The following is a 17,962-nucleotide window of genomic DNA, read 5'->3' as shown; positions in this document are numbered from 1 at the left end:
GTCACACATCTTGATAATCTGTAGCTTTTGAGTTGTGTTCCTGGGGTTAGAAGGAGTTTCAATTTGTGAAATAATAATTGTGCATTGAATTAACTTGAAGTATCTGCTTAAAAATCATAAACTTGCGCTCTGAAAGGTATGGCTGTGTCCAATTCCCAGTAATCTGAAGGTTCTGAATATTGAAAAAAATATACAGTCATTTAGAATTTGAAGTTTGATCATTTTAATGAATTGAAATATATGTGCAGTGTGATGTTAGTTTTTTAACTTTTTGTGCATAATTTTAATATTTAGCTAAAGATTTTTTCCCAATTTTAATCAAGAACTTTTGCAACGTTTTTGCTAGGTCACCCTGAAATGTTTTCCACTGAGAATAAATGAAGCTTTTTTAGCTTTTGTGTATAACAAGTACTCTTGGAATCATCCTCGTTGCCCTATATTATGCTCTCCTGAGACTGATATCCTTCCAGTGTTAAGGTGACCTAAGCAAAATATGCTTTGAGGTTTAGCTGGTGCTTTTATTGTAGAGTCTTTTCTCTAATTGATAATTTATCCTTTTGATATTTCTCATTATGTTTTTAATTACTTCCACACTTGCAAAAAAAAATAAAAATAAAACAATAAGGGAAAAGCCTATAGTTGTATAAAGCATCTTACCTAGGCTAATTTCTATAGAATTTGAATGGTTTAACTTGTGTTTATTTAATGCAGTACAGTAGGGATTATCTTTCCTGAAGGAATTTGTATGCTTGTTTACAGGACTAGAGTTCTACTCTGTAATTCATAATGTTGACTTACAGACTTTATTTAAATTAGATGAACTTTATTTTTTAATGAATTTAAGTTATCATAAAGCTTGTGACAAAGTGTGAAAATTTTAAAAAGTATAAGTTAAAAACAGGATGAATTTCTTGTATTTTGAAATAAATTGTCAATTTTTGATTGTATTCCATGGAAATTGAATATCTTTGTAAAATCAGCTGGACAACATACATCTCTGTAAACCATTATGCAGGTTACTTTCTATCTTGCATTTTCTACTGTGGAAAAAATATTAATATTAATACTTTCTTGTACAATGTTCAGAAAATGACAGCTTTGTATAATAAGAAATCGACCAGATTTTTCTGAAACTGCTAATAGAGCAACTTATAGGCTAAAATTGGAAAAAAAACCCAAAACAAACCTCAGTACTTTTAGTTCTCTGTTCATTTATCTACTCAGCCTTAGAAGGACGTTTTTAGGCTTAGTGCCACAAAATGTAGGCTATTTTACATAAAGATGAAAATCGGTGTCTGATTCCAAAAAGCGAATCCTCAGTCACAGCTAAATGACTTTGAGTCAATGGAGCATAATATCAAGTCAGTCGTACTGTGCCAGCTTACATGGCTTCTCAGTTATGTTCAGGCAATGGCTTTTTGTAAATAAATAAATAATCTGAAAGGGAAATAAGTATCCAAACAGATTTCTATATGTCTTACTGGTTAGTAATATTTGCATTAACTCATGCACTTCTTTTGTTGAAGAGGAGAGAACAGAGAGGAAAAGATTTGCAGTACTGATACAGCCATTCTCAATGGAATTAGTTTATGACCTTATGAGTTACAGAACAGTTTGTACTGTGCTTCTGATGCCTTCAGAATTTGATGTACATGCTCTTAATTTCTGCTGCAGAAAAATATGGTGCTCACTGGAATATTCAGATACTTAATCCTGGACTTCTCCATTGAACCTAGGGTTGTGAGTCATGAAATTAGAGATTGCAGGTTTGACATGACTCATGGTTTATATTCTTGTTTAAAGACAAGTTCAAAAGAGGGAATAAATATTTTTGATGAAGCTGCTGCTGCTGCATGCTTTAATTTGAAGAAGAATAAACTTTGATAAAAGTGATTTTTTTTTTCTTGGTTTCAGAATAGCCTAGGAACTTTTAGAGAAAAGAGTGAAGACCTGGACAGATTAAAGAAATTACCTTTCTTTTAGCACTTTCAAGTCCATGAGCTATGTGAAATCTTCTTTAGAAGGCTTGTGCAAGAAAGTAGCCATCTAGCCCATTTTAGTGTGTAGGAAATGTTATATGAAATTACCTGAGTATTTGTGGAGTTTTACAAACGATAAAACTGGTTTTGATGCGTTCAAGGATACTGGTGTGTTGGTAGTGTAAATGACATTTATATGCAGGCTTCAGGTGAACAAGGAACAACAGAGGAATGTATGCCTGTAAGAACACTTTTAACGTTAATTCCATTAATGTAATGCTGTCAGTAATTACATATCCGTGAATGTTTATCAGACACATTTTTAGAAGAGTTAACTATTCTTACTACATACTGCTGAAATGTGTTTATTAGTTCAGTTAGTTTCTCTGTACTATTATTCTTAGTGTAACTAAAGACTAAAAAGGAGACCGTTAAAATAAATTGGAATTTAAGCTACATACGTCAGATTGAGAAATTTATGAGATACTTTACATGCCTTATCAGTGCAACCTTGTGTTTTTTGTTGTTTGTTTTTACAATGAGTGTTGTCCTGAAATAATGGCTTACAAAGCTAGCAGTTTTGGGTATTTGAGGCACCTTAGTGAACAAAGCAGAATTTTCATCAACTGTGATTTGATCGGCATTATTTGGTTTTGGTAAGATACACATAAAGGAAACATGGAAGGCAAGCAGTCTCATTTGTTTTTTTATTTTATTTGCAACACCATAATTTCAGAAACACTCAAAATCTGTAGGTAACTGATCTCTAGTAGCAAATATAGTATCAAAGCATTAATTAGCAACTCCTTGATTCACAGTTTCTGTAGTGAAAGAAATAAAATTTGAGCTACTGGAGGGAATTTGAATTTTTCATCAGAAAAGGGAATGACTTGGTAATAACCAATGCCTCAGCCTTATTAGTAGTCAACAGTAGTTTGAGTCCCTGGCTAATTTATTTGAAGACTTTTCCTAGTATAGGTATCTGGTCTTACAACTCTTGACCCTGCCTTTCCAGAGCAGAGGTCTTGGTATTCCATGTTCACATACTGAGCAGTATTCAGGACCCTCTTATATCAGTGAGACCTGAAACCTCTTCTGAAGGTTGACAGAAGCGAAGTGGTAGAGCTGGTGTGTCTCAAGTGAAAGCAGGCTTGTTTGAACAGCGAAGCATTGAGTAATATCATTGGGACTGTGTTCTTTTATTTTTTTTAATAGCCCCTTATGCCTTAAAAGCTACCTGTGTGAAGTTGTTCTGACTGAAGGCAAAGTAAATGAAAGGGGATCTGAAGAAGAAAACTAATTCAAAATACGTTTTCAGTAATGTAAACCTGTCAGCAATATGTTTATATGATATAGAAATCTGATAAAACTTTCTTGAGAACCAAGGAGTATCTTCTCTTTGCCATACTCCAGCTATTTTTCTATGATTTTGTGTTTCACAGATCAACAAATCTGAATGAACAGTATTTAATTTTTATTTTTTTTTTTTTTTTAAATAGGAGATTTGTCTTGAAAATGTCAGGGACATCCATTGGATAGACAGAGCAAGCAGCATTTATGAAAATTTGAATGGTGTTTTGTTTTGTGTTATTTGGTGCCCCCTGCCCCCAACAAGACAGTTTTATTTAGGCCAAAAGAAATTTAGAAAATCTGGCCAAGGAAGATTAACAGTTAATGAGACAAAAATGTCTGGATACAGGGTGGTTCTTATTGTTGTTTATGCATTGTCTTGTAGGCACTGTGTCTTGGGAGAATGAATAAATAAAGCTGTGTTTTGAGTAGCTAATCTGCTGCTCACAGAGTATGAAAGGGAAGGCTTGCAGATGACAAGCTCTGTTAGGTTAAGAAGCAGAGAGGAGATACAGGGGATCACTGGGAAGCAATCCCTAATGTGGAATTGCTTCAGGTGTAGATGCCAAAAGCTTGACCTGCCAGCATCTTCTGTTTCATAACTTGTCACAGTTTGCCTATGTTTTTGACAGCAGCAAAGATAATTTTCATAGGTGATTGCTTTATGGGAAAATCCCATTTTCTAAAAAATGAACAGCTTTTCTTGTTCAGTAAGAAAATTCCTGGATTTTCACTTGTTGCAAGATAGTATAGTAACAGCAAGGAGTATTATAGTTCTGTTTGCCTTACAAAAATTAGCATTCATGTTGTTTCCACACATAGATCATGAATGTTCTTTTATTCTGCTTGAGGCATCAACCACTGAAAATACATAAATGATATATATCTGCCCCTTCACCCATTGATTTAAAAGTTCTCTATATTTTTATCAGTAGACTGTTATCTCTTGACTCTGTTGTAGTTATTTGTAACATCAAACCTAGAGTTTTCTTCCTACAGGAAGAATTTCCCCTTTCGTATTTAGGCTTCTAGGATTTGTTGTCTGTTTGGGGTTTTTTTCCTAGTGTTTCAACTGAAACAGTTCCATTGAGTTATTGGTATAAGTACTCAGAGGAATTCTGCAAACCAATAGGTTTAAACAAATGTAAGGTCTTTACTTGTATAGACTATGTGAAGGAGCAGAAAATTAGCCACTAGAGGACAAATGGGATAGTTCCTCGTTTTCTGGATATTGTTCATCGCAAGATGTGTTTTGTCAGATTTAGCCATTCTCTCCTATTTCCAGATTTTCTCTGGCAGAAAACTTTTCCCCAGGTGGTGGAAAGAGGTTGAGTTAAGAAAATTTGTGTAAATGTCTAAAATCCTAATGGGAATTCACTTTGGTAACAGTTTTAGGTATGGTTTGTATAGCTGGATGGTAAATGATAGAAGAAAACTACTGGAGAACATATTCAGTTTCAGTATCTTCATGGCAAGAACAATTTGGGATAGACCATTGTCTTTTCTAACAATGCTTTGCTGAATATTAATAGATTATTTTTATTAGGGTAATATGGAAAACTATCCCTTTTGGCTTTAAATGTTTTCTGTCAATTTTTTTTCAATTTTCACCACTCTCTTTTACACAAGAGAAATTTTTTGACTGAGGTAGAGCTCATACTTTGGTTCAACAGTGTTTTTTTCTTTTTTATACACTTTTATCTGAGAAATATTTTCTTACAAAAATATCAGTTACAATTTGAATTATGAAATCCTTAAGGTTGTTCTGCTGCTTCAGCATGTTTAAAACATGCTCCCCCCCCTTTTAACAGACTGACCAATTTTCTGAGTGTAGTGTCATAAAAGTACGTGCCTTTTTGATCCAAAGCTAAAGTACACAGTTGGAATTTTGAAATGTGCCATATTTACTTAAGACAGATACTGAGCTTGAAAATCAAATGCATGGCTAAAATAGAAACTTATTTAAGAGTAGATTTATTTCTTAGATTTCATTATTAAATGAAATGAGGAAAAAGTTGCTAACTTAGTAGCATATATTGTGAAAATATTTCGTAAATGACAAAAACAATATCAGGCCTTCATCTCTCTCTAAAGAGTTACAAATCAGAAAGACTTCACTGTGAATTCTAGAGCTATCAGTTCCAAGTTCTCTTCTATCAATTATTCTGCAAAAGAAGTCTTTCTGGAATAAAGCGTAGGAAAAATTCGGTAGGATATCGAAGTGTGGTCAGTTACCTAAGAAAAGGGTAGCCTATAGCAATCTATTCAATAACTTTCTATTTGAAAAGAGTAGATTGCTTCAGAATGCAATGAAGGAAGTATTTAAATTGTACCTGATGACTACATTCCTCAAGCACTAGCTTGATTACCTAGTTTAGTTACTAGCTTTTTACCTAGTGCATTTAGAAAAAAAAAAAACAACAAAAGATACAAGTGGTTGAGAACATTATGGTGAACTTCAGAATATTGCATAAGAGCTCTGTAAAGGTGACATTGCGCATGGTTGGATCTGAAAGAATCAAGGCAATTTTTTATTGGCAACAAGCTTCCAAGTAAAACTTGGTTTGGGAATTCTCTGAGTAAGTCTTCCAATATAACTGTTTCTTTGATAGAAACAAGTTGTGTAGCATTAATAGAGCTGGATTTTTTCCTCTCCTTGTTTGTTTTTTTTTTTCTGTCAAAATCATGCTTTTGCTTTCATACCCTTAATGCTATTTCATGGGTTTCTTTTCTCTGAATAAGGCCTGTTCTGAAAAGTCTTTGGTTTTCTGTTCCAAGTAGGTTATTGTACATCATTCCTGTGCTAATATAGAAGTCGTGTCTTTTTATTAGTTCTCTTTGGTTTATCTTTTTGCTGCAGTTATTAAAGCTTTTGGATATACTAGTTCACATCCTTTTAGCTCCTTATGTTTTATTGCACATTACCAGCTGCAGTGCCTGATGCAAAACTAGTGAATCTTTTAAAATGACCAAAGATTTAATTCAGACACTGCTAATTCAAGGAAACTTTACATATGTCTTTTAGCAGAAGAAAAATTATGGTATTAATTGATTAATTTATATAAACAGAGTTGTAATCTCTCTTTCACATTTGTGATAACAAATATCAGCTAAATTGTGAGAAAAAGAATGAAACCGTAAAGGATATTTTTTAAAGGCTTTATAACATCAAGTAAATGTGGCTCTCAGAACTGTTCATGATTTACACTGATCAAAACTTTTGGACTCAAGCCTTCTGATGACCTGTGCCTGATAATTTTTAAGATGGAAGGTCTTACAGGCAAAATGTAATTTTTCTTGATCCTTGCAGTTCAATCCTTCCTTCCCCTCATATATCTATCTCTGCTCTTATTTATAGCATTACTGATTTGTCAAAATGTTACTAGATGACCTAATTTTTCTATTTCATTCCTTTTTTTAAAGAAAGTCCTGGAAAAACCACCTTGTCTCCTTTCTCAGTTTTTCTTACACAGTATTTGAGTTTTATCCTTACCTTGCCTCTCATTGTATTCTCTTTTCTCAGTGTCCTCATTTCAATATGTTTTTTAAACTAGTTTATTCTTCCCCTCCACAGTGGAGCCTCATCAGTTCATAAACCCTTTCACTAATTTGTGTATTTTAACAGAGGTCTGAGATCTTCAAATTTTCTGAACTTAGTTTCCCTGTTGTTTGGTGCCCTTTCTTCACTTTCTGTCTGTCTGCCCCCTCTCTGTCCTTCCCACCTTCTTTCAGTGCTCAGCTTCTGACTTGTAATATTCCAGTTTTCTCCACGCTTTTTTGAATTCTTATTTGATATAGGCAGCTTCCACAGGGTCTGTGAATAGGGAACAGAGGATATAAAACAAGATAGATTGATACATTGATCTTGATACAATGTATGTAGCAATCCACCTAGACTACTGTCATTGAGACTTCACTGAACCTGGGTGATTTAGGAAACGAAACAATTTCTGCTGAGCATGTGTGACATCAGGCTTACTTTATTAAAAAAATTCTAAATAGATTTTTATAAGAATACTTTGATAAATAAGGCTGTCTTCTAATATGTCTCATAGCTTCCTTTAAATCATTCATGTCATGGAATGCTTTCAAACAAAAGCAACACACAGGCAGGGATTTTTTTTTCTTATACAATGGTAGTAGTTCAGTCAAAATATTTTGGGGTCCTTAATCTTGAAAGCAGCTCAAAATGTTGATCCCATAAAAGAATTTACCTAGATGGGTTTATATGACAGTGCAGTCCTGTCTGTAGCAAAATATAAAACTTGTATTAATTTAAATTCAATATGATACATGTTTGTAGGAAATTCTGAATATAGTAACTATTTCTCTCTCTGTAGGTACAATTTTCTTTCATCTTTATATTTGAGTGACTGACAATATCTTACTCTCATTTTTACTAAATAGAATAAATATAACATAATGCTGCGTTTTCTGAAGCTTCAATTTTTTTAAGTGGAAGTTAAATGATTGCTGTACTGGCAACTTGTATTAAGGCAGTCAACCTTACTCTACTCCTTTGCCTTTGGTAGCAGCCTGTTTGATTTCATTTTATGGATCCTTTTTGTTTAAGACCACATTGAGTTATTTTTTTAAATACTTAAAATTTCCCTGTCTACATGAAAGACTAAATTGTGCTATAAACTAACTTTTACTATATACATATAACATATACCTATGACTATATAACCTCTGGATTAAGTCCATCTAAGCTCTGAGGGTGAAAAGGCAGAATATAGGTACAAAGCACTTAAACTTTAAGCTTAAACATTCCTCATCCTTGTCCTCAATTACAGAATCTTTTGGCTGAGAAGGTGGAACAGCTGATGGAGTGGAGCTCAAGACGTTCGGTCATCCGCATGAATGGAGACAAATTCCGAAGGTTTGTGAAGGCTCCACCTCGTAACTACTCTGTGATAGTGATGTTCACTGCTCTTCAGCCACAGCGACAGTGCTCTGTTTGCAGGTAATTTATACCTTACTGAACTTTCTCATCTTCCTCACCAGCCTTCAAGCGAACATTTGAATCAATGTGCAATACACTGAGTAGGGTTGTTCTTTGCATGGGATAGATGCACACTATTCAACAGGTTCATGTGCTTGTTACAGCATCTTTTCAACTGTCATTTAATCTAGATGTCAAATTTTAGGATTCTGCCAAGTTTTTATTTCTTTTTTGAATTACAATTGAATAAGATGTACACAACTAAGGAAGACTTTCTCTTTAAGAAATCAACTTTATTTTATTATAGTTGACCATGATCTTTCCAAAGACATTGTGTGACAGAAGTGGTTCATTACCATATAATAATGGCACTTCACTGATTTTTTCAGTAAGAGATGTTGAAGGCTCTGATGCAGATGTGACTTACCCTGTGATTTCACAGCTTTGGACAGTTCTTACATGCAAGCACATTGTTCCACAAAGACATGCTTATTGTGGAATACTTTCTGGCACTGCACTCTGATATGTTCTGGTGTCTCCATTTAGAATATGTATTAGAGTGGCTTTGGTATTCCTCTAAGTTCAAGACCTTTTTGTGCAAGTTCCTAGCTCAATAAATTAATCCAAAAATTACTAATGATAGACAGGCAAATAAGGCCAAGGGACTGAAAGGTAGTCATGCACTTAATTACCTTACTGAATCAGAAACTGTGCTAATAAAACCTTCTTCAGCCAAAATATGCATTAGAAATTATTGTGTCTAGAAATAGATTGGATTATTGTGCAGGGAGCTCTAAACAGTGTTTAAATAGGCAGTAAAATACTCTGTAGAACTATGAAATATGCAAACTGTATATTAAGAAATATTATTTCTTGGTTTTAAACAAGTACATTTTAATCTATATACAGAGTTGGTAAACATAGCAGCTTGTTAGATTTCTGATGTGTTGGAATGGGACATTTACAACAGAAACTTCAACTCGTGTATCTGTAGTCGTATATGGGTTTTATTGGATTGTTTTTATAGATTAATTTTCCGTCATTGAAGTCTGTTGGTCAGTTTTGAGGGAGAGTGTATAAATTGCCTTTCCATGAGTTCAGTCTCCACATAAGAACTGTGAAGGTGAAGGATTAGGTATAGAAGCTTTCCAATATTCTTAAGTCAAATGAATTTTTAGTTCAGCACTTTGGTTGCTGTTGTTTCTTCTTTGTGTTGCCAGGGTTCAACTTTAGGAGAGGAAATAGAAGTCGAAAGTTTACCATATTGTTTTAAATCATTCCTTATTTTCTTACCCAGTGGATAAAGCTACAGGAGATGCACCAAGTTCAGCTTTATAGGGGTCATTGTATTTGTCATTATAATGGCCATAGCAAATTCTTTCCCTGTGCTATGTACAGGTCTTTTATAGGGCATGTGAAAACAACATAAATACTGCTTTTTTTAAAGGAAGTTAGGTTTGCTTGCAAGTGTGTATTGTTTACTGTACTGAAAAAGAGCTTGTAAATTTTATCTTGTAAAAGGCCAGACTAGACATCTGTGTAGAGAAGCAACTGAAAATCTTTAAGCATAAAATGAAGGAAAAATCAGCATACTACATTCAGTTGGGCTTGTTTAAATAAATGTGAAGTTGCAATCCACTTGTTCATGGGAAATAAAAGGAATTTAGTGAGGTTGATCATACTGCACGTAAGACCATTATCAGGAAAATCGACATTTTCAAATCAATTCCTAATTAATGGACAGGAGCACTGAAAGTATATAGAGAACTGAAATGCGTGCATTACTTGATTGTTAGCTATTCACTAGCCACTTTGCCTAAAGGAAAAATAGATTTTTTTAACTTAATCTGTAATGTTCTGTGAAGATGCTTTTGTGCAAGATTTGAGTTAACTGCTACTTGTCAAAATATTTTCGGAGCAATTGTATACAAAAAAAAAAATCAATGTCATATTTCAGATATGAAAAAGCACATAGACTGAAATCTTTGACTTTGAATAACTTTGTCACAAGAATTAGAACTTTTTTTTTCCCCCTAAAAATTGAGCCTTGTTAGGCCTGCGATGCATAAACTATCTACAAAAAAAAAAGTTTTTGTTGTTTCCTTTTGGTGCTTAGATTTGAAATTTCTGTGTTTTGTCTCTTCTAAATGTCCAGTTAATAAAGAACATGTGCACAGTATTTTCAAAAGGTGAAAAAAAATATTTGTGTGTGGCTGTTGAATAGAGCTATGTCAAATTCTAAGCATGAAAAACACAGTATTATACATAAAAAATAAAAAGAGGGGGAGCAGTAAATAACAAGAAAAAAATACCAAGAGTAGGAAATGTGGTCCTCCTCTGGAGAAGAGCAGTGAAAGCTAATGGTTATTAGAGCAAGCCATTGTAGATGAGCACATTTGAGACCAGAAGAGATCATTTGTGTCCTATCTTGTTAAAAAAACCCCTATATCCTTTGTGTATCTGATTTTGTATTTGGTTATATTTAGAATGTTTGTAGTTTAGAGGAGCCCCTGCTTATAGTAAAATCAGTATGACTGTTCTGGCTGGTGTTTTGAACGATTGTGGCCTCACAGATGGAGAGGTAGCTTCCTGCATTTGAAAGGTTAGTGTCACTTTTGGAATTCCTTCCAAGTGAATGCAAAGTCAGTTTGGTGATCTATGTTCTCCACTGGACAAAGGACTATCATGCCTGTCCATTGCTGAGAAGTGCTGTAGCTTGGACATTGTCTAGAAGGCATGAAGGAAGGATTCTCCCCTTCTGCAACCTCCTACCCTTTTTAATGCTGGAAAAGTTCCAGATTTTGAATGGAACTTGGTTGAGTTCACCTATCCGTATATCAAGGACATAGTGTGAAAAGCTGACCAAATATGTCTCAGAGAATGTAATTTTCTTTGTGCAGCAAGGAAGACATTATATCATCAATCACATAAATCACATGATTTGTGAAAGTATATGGAAATCATATCAACTTACTTTTAAAATACCACTTAAAAAGAAGTCCTTGGGACTCTAGATATTTGGATAAAGGTTTGGTATTGGCAAAAAATAAACTTTCAGTCAATCTTGTCTGAATCAATCTAGTCCTAACACATGGAGGCTTCTGAAAACCAGCAGCTCTGTATACATGTTAGTAGAGCCTCTAGTCATGCCTCTAGATTTTTTTTTTTTGAGGAAATTCAGTATTTATCCTAAGGCAGAATTTAGAGTGAAGATTTTACATATAACAAGTTTAAACAACAAACAAGTTTCAATGTACTGATCCAAAAGAGTATTGAAAGCTGTCTGATGCCTTCACAATTGTGTTAGTGGTCGCATAAATGTCAGTTTTTCTGTTGACACGATTATTTAAGTTCAATATGACATAGCTGGTGTTGGGAGATGAATTAACAATAACAGATTAGATATCCAATGTGCTCTCAAATGGAGGTCAAACGTGTTTCTAATGGCTTAACATGGGGGATTTTTTCCATGCACATTTGGAAATGCGTTTGATTAAACTGTTTTAGTTCCAGGAAATTAAACTTGGTTAGTCTTAATTGACTTTACCTGTTATTGCCGTTCTTGGTGCATATACTCTGCAACTGCACATTGGAAGCAGATCCTAAAGGGCCCCTTGACGCACTGTGATGATGAATCAGTTTGGATGAGCAGTCTGAAATAATCTAACTTTGAACAGTGATGATTCAGGATATAAGACCAGCTATCTTTTTCCCTTGGTGTTTAGGTCTTCACTCAACTAGATAGTTTATCTCCGTTACCCACATCAGTCACACTACTAAAGAAAAAATTACTTATGTATGTAAGGAGGAAAAAAGAACATTCATTCTGACAATAGTATCTTCACAGAGATGAGGAGACTGTTTCTCAGACTGTACTTTGTATTACATACAGGCAAATAGTAACTTCTAGATTGACTTGAATGCGTTTTTGGGTGAAAATTCGCTTCCGGCTTCTGTGCTTTTCATCTTTTTGCGTTTTGCAGTCTGCTCCCCCGTTTTATTCTCACCACATTTTCTTAAGTGATCAGCACCTTTTTACCAACCAGACTTCAGTGATCCCGGGCTGCACTTGATTTTTTAGCTACACGTGGGCTTTAGCTCTATCCTGCTGATGCTGAATGCTCCTCTGCATCTTTCATTCTTATAATTAAGTCATTCTTTTTTGTTTGTTGCTATACCATCTGACAACTCCATAAGCAAAGTCTTTTATTTTACTTTCCAAGCTCTGCTTCTCTCATCTGATTGGCAGAAGCAACCATCTCTGCTTTCAGTGCAGGTGTATATCAGAGACATCTTGTTTGTCTCCAGACAGTTCACATTTTTGTCTGGTTCATTTTGCAAATTCATTTCTGGGGTATTTTCATTTAGAAAGGGATATTTGGGTCAGAAAAATGAAATTGGTCACTTGAGCTTTTCCTCAACAGCTGAAGCCCATCACAGAAAGGTGCATATTTTGTGTTGATTTTTTTTTCTTAGTGTTCCTTGAAAAGATCAGAGCAGAGGCTAAAGATGCTGAATTTCAGTGGATAGGCTTTATAGGTTGACCTGTGCTACTAGTTTGTTATAAGATAATGGTTAAAATATGTAAATTAGACAATTGCGTCTCTCTGTGAATTAAAAGCTACTTGAAACAAACAGATTTTGGGTTGCATACTTTCTACTATGCTTGTTTATGCCTGTGAATTCCCACATGTTTCCTTTTAAGAGGTGAACCTGTTTGAATTATAGCAAATCGAGATTGAAGCCTAGAATTCGCATCATAAATGATCAGGAGAAAAATGGGGAAATGCAACAGAGAAAGCCTATGGTAATGGCAGATGACCACTTGTGGAGACAAACTTGTAAACTGCACTAGCTGAAAACTGTTTTGTTTCAGTTCTAGATGATGTTTAACAGTATTTTTCAGTGGAAGTAACAAACCTGCTTCGAGATTCTTGGAAAACACAGTTTTGCGAAGACTGTGCAAAGAGTATTTATGAAGAAGAAAGATGAAAGTGGCTGGTAATGCAGAGGAGTTGGGTAGCCAGTAATTTTTTCATCCATGTTGACCAGACTATTGCATTTTTAAAAGCGTTAGAAGTTTTTTTATGTTGAAAGGAGCGGGTGATTACTCCCATTAGCTGAAGTTTTCTGTGTGTGTATAAATATAAATGTAAATTATACTAAAAATATGTAGAATATGGGGGAGATGGTTCAATTTTTCAGATGTGGCACATGTTTTCTAATGACTGCTTTGGTTTAGTTTGAGTGACAAGATTGAATTCTGTCAGAAATTATTAGTGGCATCTTTCAGAACAAGCTTGTAGTTGCTGAAGAAAGCCTGCTGCAGAATGGGCTCAAAGTTAACTGCTTAAGTTATTCCTCCTTACAGGTTTATCTAAAACTATGGTTATAATTCAACATACAGTTTGTGTATTTTTAAATTTTGAGCTTAATTTTGTAGTATGTGTTTAATAAAGGTCTCTGAATGTAGCTGCCTTCTGCTAACTCAGTGCATAGAAGCAAATAGCAAAATATATGAGAGAAGAGATTCCTCATGCTTTTAACATCTACCCTATCAATTAGACCTCCAAGAGGAGGTGATTTTTTAATTCTGAAAAGAGAGGGATTCTGTTGGTTTCCCTGCTAAAAAAGATATCTCAGAAAAGAAATATGTTTTCAAGTAGCCGATCCAAGAGTAGGTCAACAGCAAAAAGAATTGTGACCGTCAAGGAGGCATCATCAGAAGGAAGAAACAGGATCCTCTGTTTTTCTGTGTTTTGGGGGTTTTTTTTTGGCCACTTGATCAAGAGGAGGTAGTGAGAAAAGTCGTTGGCAGGTCTCTTAAATGTAGTGAGAGGAAACTGTGATTTGAACTTTTTTTCAATGAAGGAATAGGAAATGTGGAAGGAGCTGTTGAAAGTTAAGCAATTGCTTTTCCTGTGTACTTCAGGATCTTTATAGAAGTACTGATGAGTCCTTTTTAACCAGGCAGTAATTTCTACTTGGATCACAAGAAACTCCTTATTCTTCCTGTGATCACAATTCTTTATGTTTTTACTTCACAACTTCTACAAAATAGGACCTCATAGCTTCTTTTCATTTGTAGAATATTGAAAATTTCATGGGATGCTGTAAATAGAATAGCATGGATTTTAGCTTGCCTTCCCCTTTTGTAGACATCTAGTTTGCAAAATGAGTGTAGTTTTCAACTAGTGTCCATACACTATGTCACCACATATGTGGTGAATTTTCTGGACACATTTGTAGATTTTTCAGTGCTTTTCTTGAAGACAGTATGAGTCACTCTAAACAAAATTAAAATCAAATAAGCATTCTGAATTTGTCTTCTTGATACTGAGAAGACATCAAAATATGCATTTAACCCCTTGTTTTAGTTTTGGAAACACGTCTCCAAATAAAAACCAAAAGTTGTTGTGGAAGTAAATTGTAGCATTGCTTGCAGTTTACTTTAAACAGATGGATAAGAACAGGTAGGTGACCTGGTAGTGCATTCTGTGCCAACTGTACATATGTAAGTATTTTGTACAGTACATACTGTGCCAGAAAATAATGCTTTACTGCTTTCTTTGTCAAATAATTCCACACTCTTATTCTTTTCCTAATATTCCATTTGTGTTTTTCTTACTAAAATATCAGGCTAATAGAATAAAATTAATCTCATTAAATATAGCTCAAGCTATACAAATCTGATTAACTGCCATAGACACCCACATAATTAATCTTTTTTAAATAAAACTTTTAATATTTCATGAGCAACTCTTGCGTAATGGAAGAATTTTCGTAGAGCATTTGCTTAGCAGCTTACTTTCCAGAATATTGAATTTTCTGAGTAAATCTAATAGTAGCATTCCCTTTGATCTAGCCACTATTTTCTAGTAGCTGGTCAATATTACTGTTGTTGTTGCTAGTTCCTGTGTTGCTGGTATAATGAAGTTCTTAAGAGGTGACTATAATAGCAATAGCATTCAGATGTTCTCCATATATCAAAAAATCCTGTCAAGCAAACAAGAGCTACTGTATTTTTCGGATGAGTTCAACCCAAATGTACTTCTTTGCTTTATGCCTTTATAGTATTTCATATAATTATTATAGCAATTTTGTATTATTAACGTTGATCCATAGAAATAAACTGATTAAAATGGGTACGAACTAATTATAGACCTAGGTAGATAAAAAGTGACATAGTTGATATTGTCTGTTGTTAATTGAAGGCTGAATTTTTTTCAGTCAAGTGCTTGTGTTTTTTACTGTTACTGAGTCTGACAAGGAATGAACCTATGCTACAGAAAGTTATTAATGTGATTGTATCAGCATTGTATCAATTGGAGATTATGTAGTGTAGGATGATCTTCAGTTGTGGATGTGGTAATCCTTTAACTTTGTATTCCTGCTTCTCCTTGTTTCAGTCTTTCTTCTCCACACCCTTCAAGAGCTGCTATGAAGATGTATTACAGAATTGTTATTTTCAGTCTGAGGATGAAATTTTGCTTTGACTCTGTTACAGAAAATCTAAAGCAACCTTTTGAAAAATTATACTTTCTATCTATTATATTAATTCAAAATAGTTCGAAGATGCAAAATGCATTGAGATCAGCGGGAACAAGAGTCCTCTCAAATAATGGGGGCATAAGTGGAGGATCTGAATTTCCCAGAAATACTGTTTCATCACAAGTGAAAGGTAGATGAAGAAGAATGATGGCATCAAGATGAAGTGATTTTTATCTTGTTCTTCTAATAAAAATGGTTCAGCTTTAATATAGCAGGCTTATCAGAAGAGTGCACTACAGATATTGCTTAAGCTTTTAAAGCATTCCTTTGATGTTGTCTGACTGCCCTCTTCAGGATGACAGTGAATATGTTAGCCTGCTTAGTGATACCTGTTTCTGGAAATAACCAACGAATGAGTACATCACTTTTTTTTTTTTAAATTGCAAACTGCCTGTTGAGTAAGGCTGTTAAGTAGCAAATTTTACCAAGTCAGGTAGTAAGGTTGAAAGTTGAGTTTTATTGTGCTTCATGTTATTTATTCTTTGTGGGAGTAAAAGGTCATGAATTTTCATTTTAACTCTTAGATTTTTGTGATAGTTTTTTCATGTACAATGTATGTCTTAATAGTACACAACTTTGCTGGAGTTTGTATGTAATATATGTAATGCCTAAAGTTGATCTCAGTTATGAAGAAATGGTGAAGGTCTTGTGATATCTATGGTCCTGTAACGCTCTTCCCCTTTTTGTGCTCTCTCTTCTGTATGTTTAATGCAGAGTTTCTCTTACAGCAAACAGATTTTTGCATTCACAGCTTTTAAATAAACTGTTCTGCACCATCTAACACATAGAACTGTTTTTCTAGAAACACTGTTTTGAGAAAAGCTGCAGAATACATTTATTTATACTCCTTATGTATCTTTCTATATGCAAAGTCGAGTTGCCAAGTGGTGAAATCCTAGTTTGGACTCTACAGCAGATGTGATTAAATAATAATATGGAAATTAACAAAGGAATCTGTGTCAATCAGGAAGTACTGCAAGCATTCTTTCATTTTTTTTTCTCTGAATTATTTTGTTGGTATTGATTTGTCCTATTAAAGAATCTGTGTGTTTATGTTTGTGTGTTTAGAGAATGTCTCTGCTGATAAAGATCCCGAGATTATTCTCTTAGAACTAATTCCCTTTCCCTTCCTTTTAGTGCAATCAGGGCAAAGTTTTTTGGTTTGTTCTTTTGCTTGTTTGGGGGGCTTTTGTTTTTTTGTTTGTTGTATTTCAGATTTATTGTGGTGGGGGTTTATTTGTTTTTTTGGGGGAGATTTTGTTTGATTGTTTTGGGTTTTTTAATTTTTATTTAAAGTGGACAGGTGAACAAGCAAAACCTCAAAAAAATCTGACCTGATTATAGACCCATGAGTAAAGCCAAGAGGAGGCTTTCTGACATATTTGAGTAGTAGCAAATCACCTTCTGCTCTACAAAATTATCACTTTTAAAACAAGTTTTAGAGAAATAATCTGTAATTTATTATGCTACTTACAAGCCTACTGTTTATTTGGTTAGGATCATTTCCCAAGTGCTTAGCAGTTTCTTTGGCTCTCTTTTTATGGCTCTGCTGATTTAGGAAGACTGCTACTTTCACAATTCTGTGTTGTCTGTCCACTGGTTTCAGAATTCCTTATTTGTAGCTGTTTCCAGCAAGTAAATCCTGATATTGTAATCAAGGGCAACATAGGCATTTGCTTGCATGGATCTGTTAGCAGATTTTTGTTACACTTGCCACACAGACCACTCCTGTTTTCTGAGGCTTTTAAATATGGAAAACATTATTTTTTCTTAATATCATCTTGGAATGTCTCTGGTATAGTTTACCTTAACACATTTTATAATTTTGGAGAAGATGAGTTTGAAGCAAAGAGTTGCATAACTAGCTGAAATGTTTTAACTGATAGTATGGGTGTTGAGAATGATACTGAAAATATAATTTATCTAGCTGTTGCAGCTGGTTATAGCAAATTTTTGCCAGTGAATGCCATGTGGATGTACATTTGTTTCTTTTCCTTAACAGGCAAGCTAATGAAGAATATCAAGTACTGGCTAATTCATGGCGCTATTCATCTGCTTTTTCAAACAAACTGTTTTTCACAATAGTGGATTATGATGAAGGGGCAGATGTTTTTCAACAGGTAAATGTTGGACACTG

The 17,962-nt window shown here is 34.3% G+C and overlaps 1 protein-coding gene across 8 annotated transcripts in view; it reads left to right on the top strand.

Moving 5' to 3' along the window:
• Positions 1-17,962, top strand: part of TUSC3 (tumor suppressor candidate 3) — a 231,598-nt gene that overhangs the window by 26,403 nt on the left and 187,233 nt on the right. For all 8 annotated transcript variants that reach the window (XM_064652783.1, XM_064652781.1, XM_064652784.1 and 5 more), the window contains exons 2-3: positions 8,126-8,295; positions 17,828-17,945. In XM_064652783.1, coding sequence (XP_064508853.1) covers positions 8,126-8,295; positions 17,828-17,945 — 288 coding nt within the window. The remainder of the gene's footprint in view (positions 1-8,125; positions 8,296-17,827; positions 17,946-17,962) is intronic.

This window comes from Pseudopipra pipra, chromosome 4 (assembly GCF_036250125.1).
Source record: "Pseudopipra pipra isolate bDixPip1 chromosome 4, bDixPip1.hap1, whole genome shotgun sequence".
NCBI classification, from domain to species: domain Eukaryota; kingdom Metazoa; phylum Chordata; class Aves; order Passeriformes; family Pipridae; genus Pseudopipra; species Pseudopipra pipra.
The sequence above is the reverse complement of the archived record's forward strand: the minus strand, read 5'-3'. Positions and strand labels throughout refer to the sequence as shown.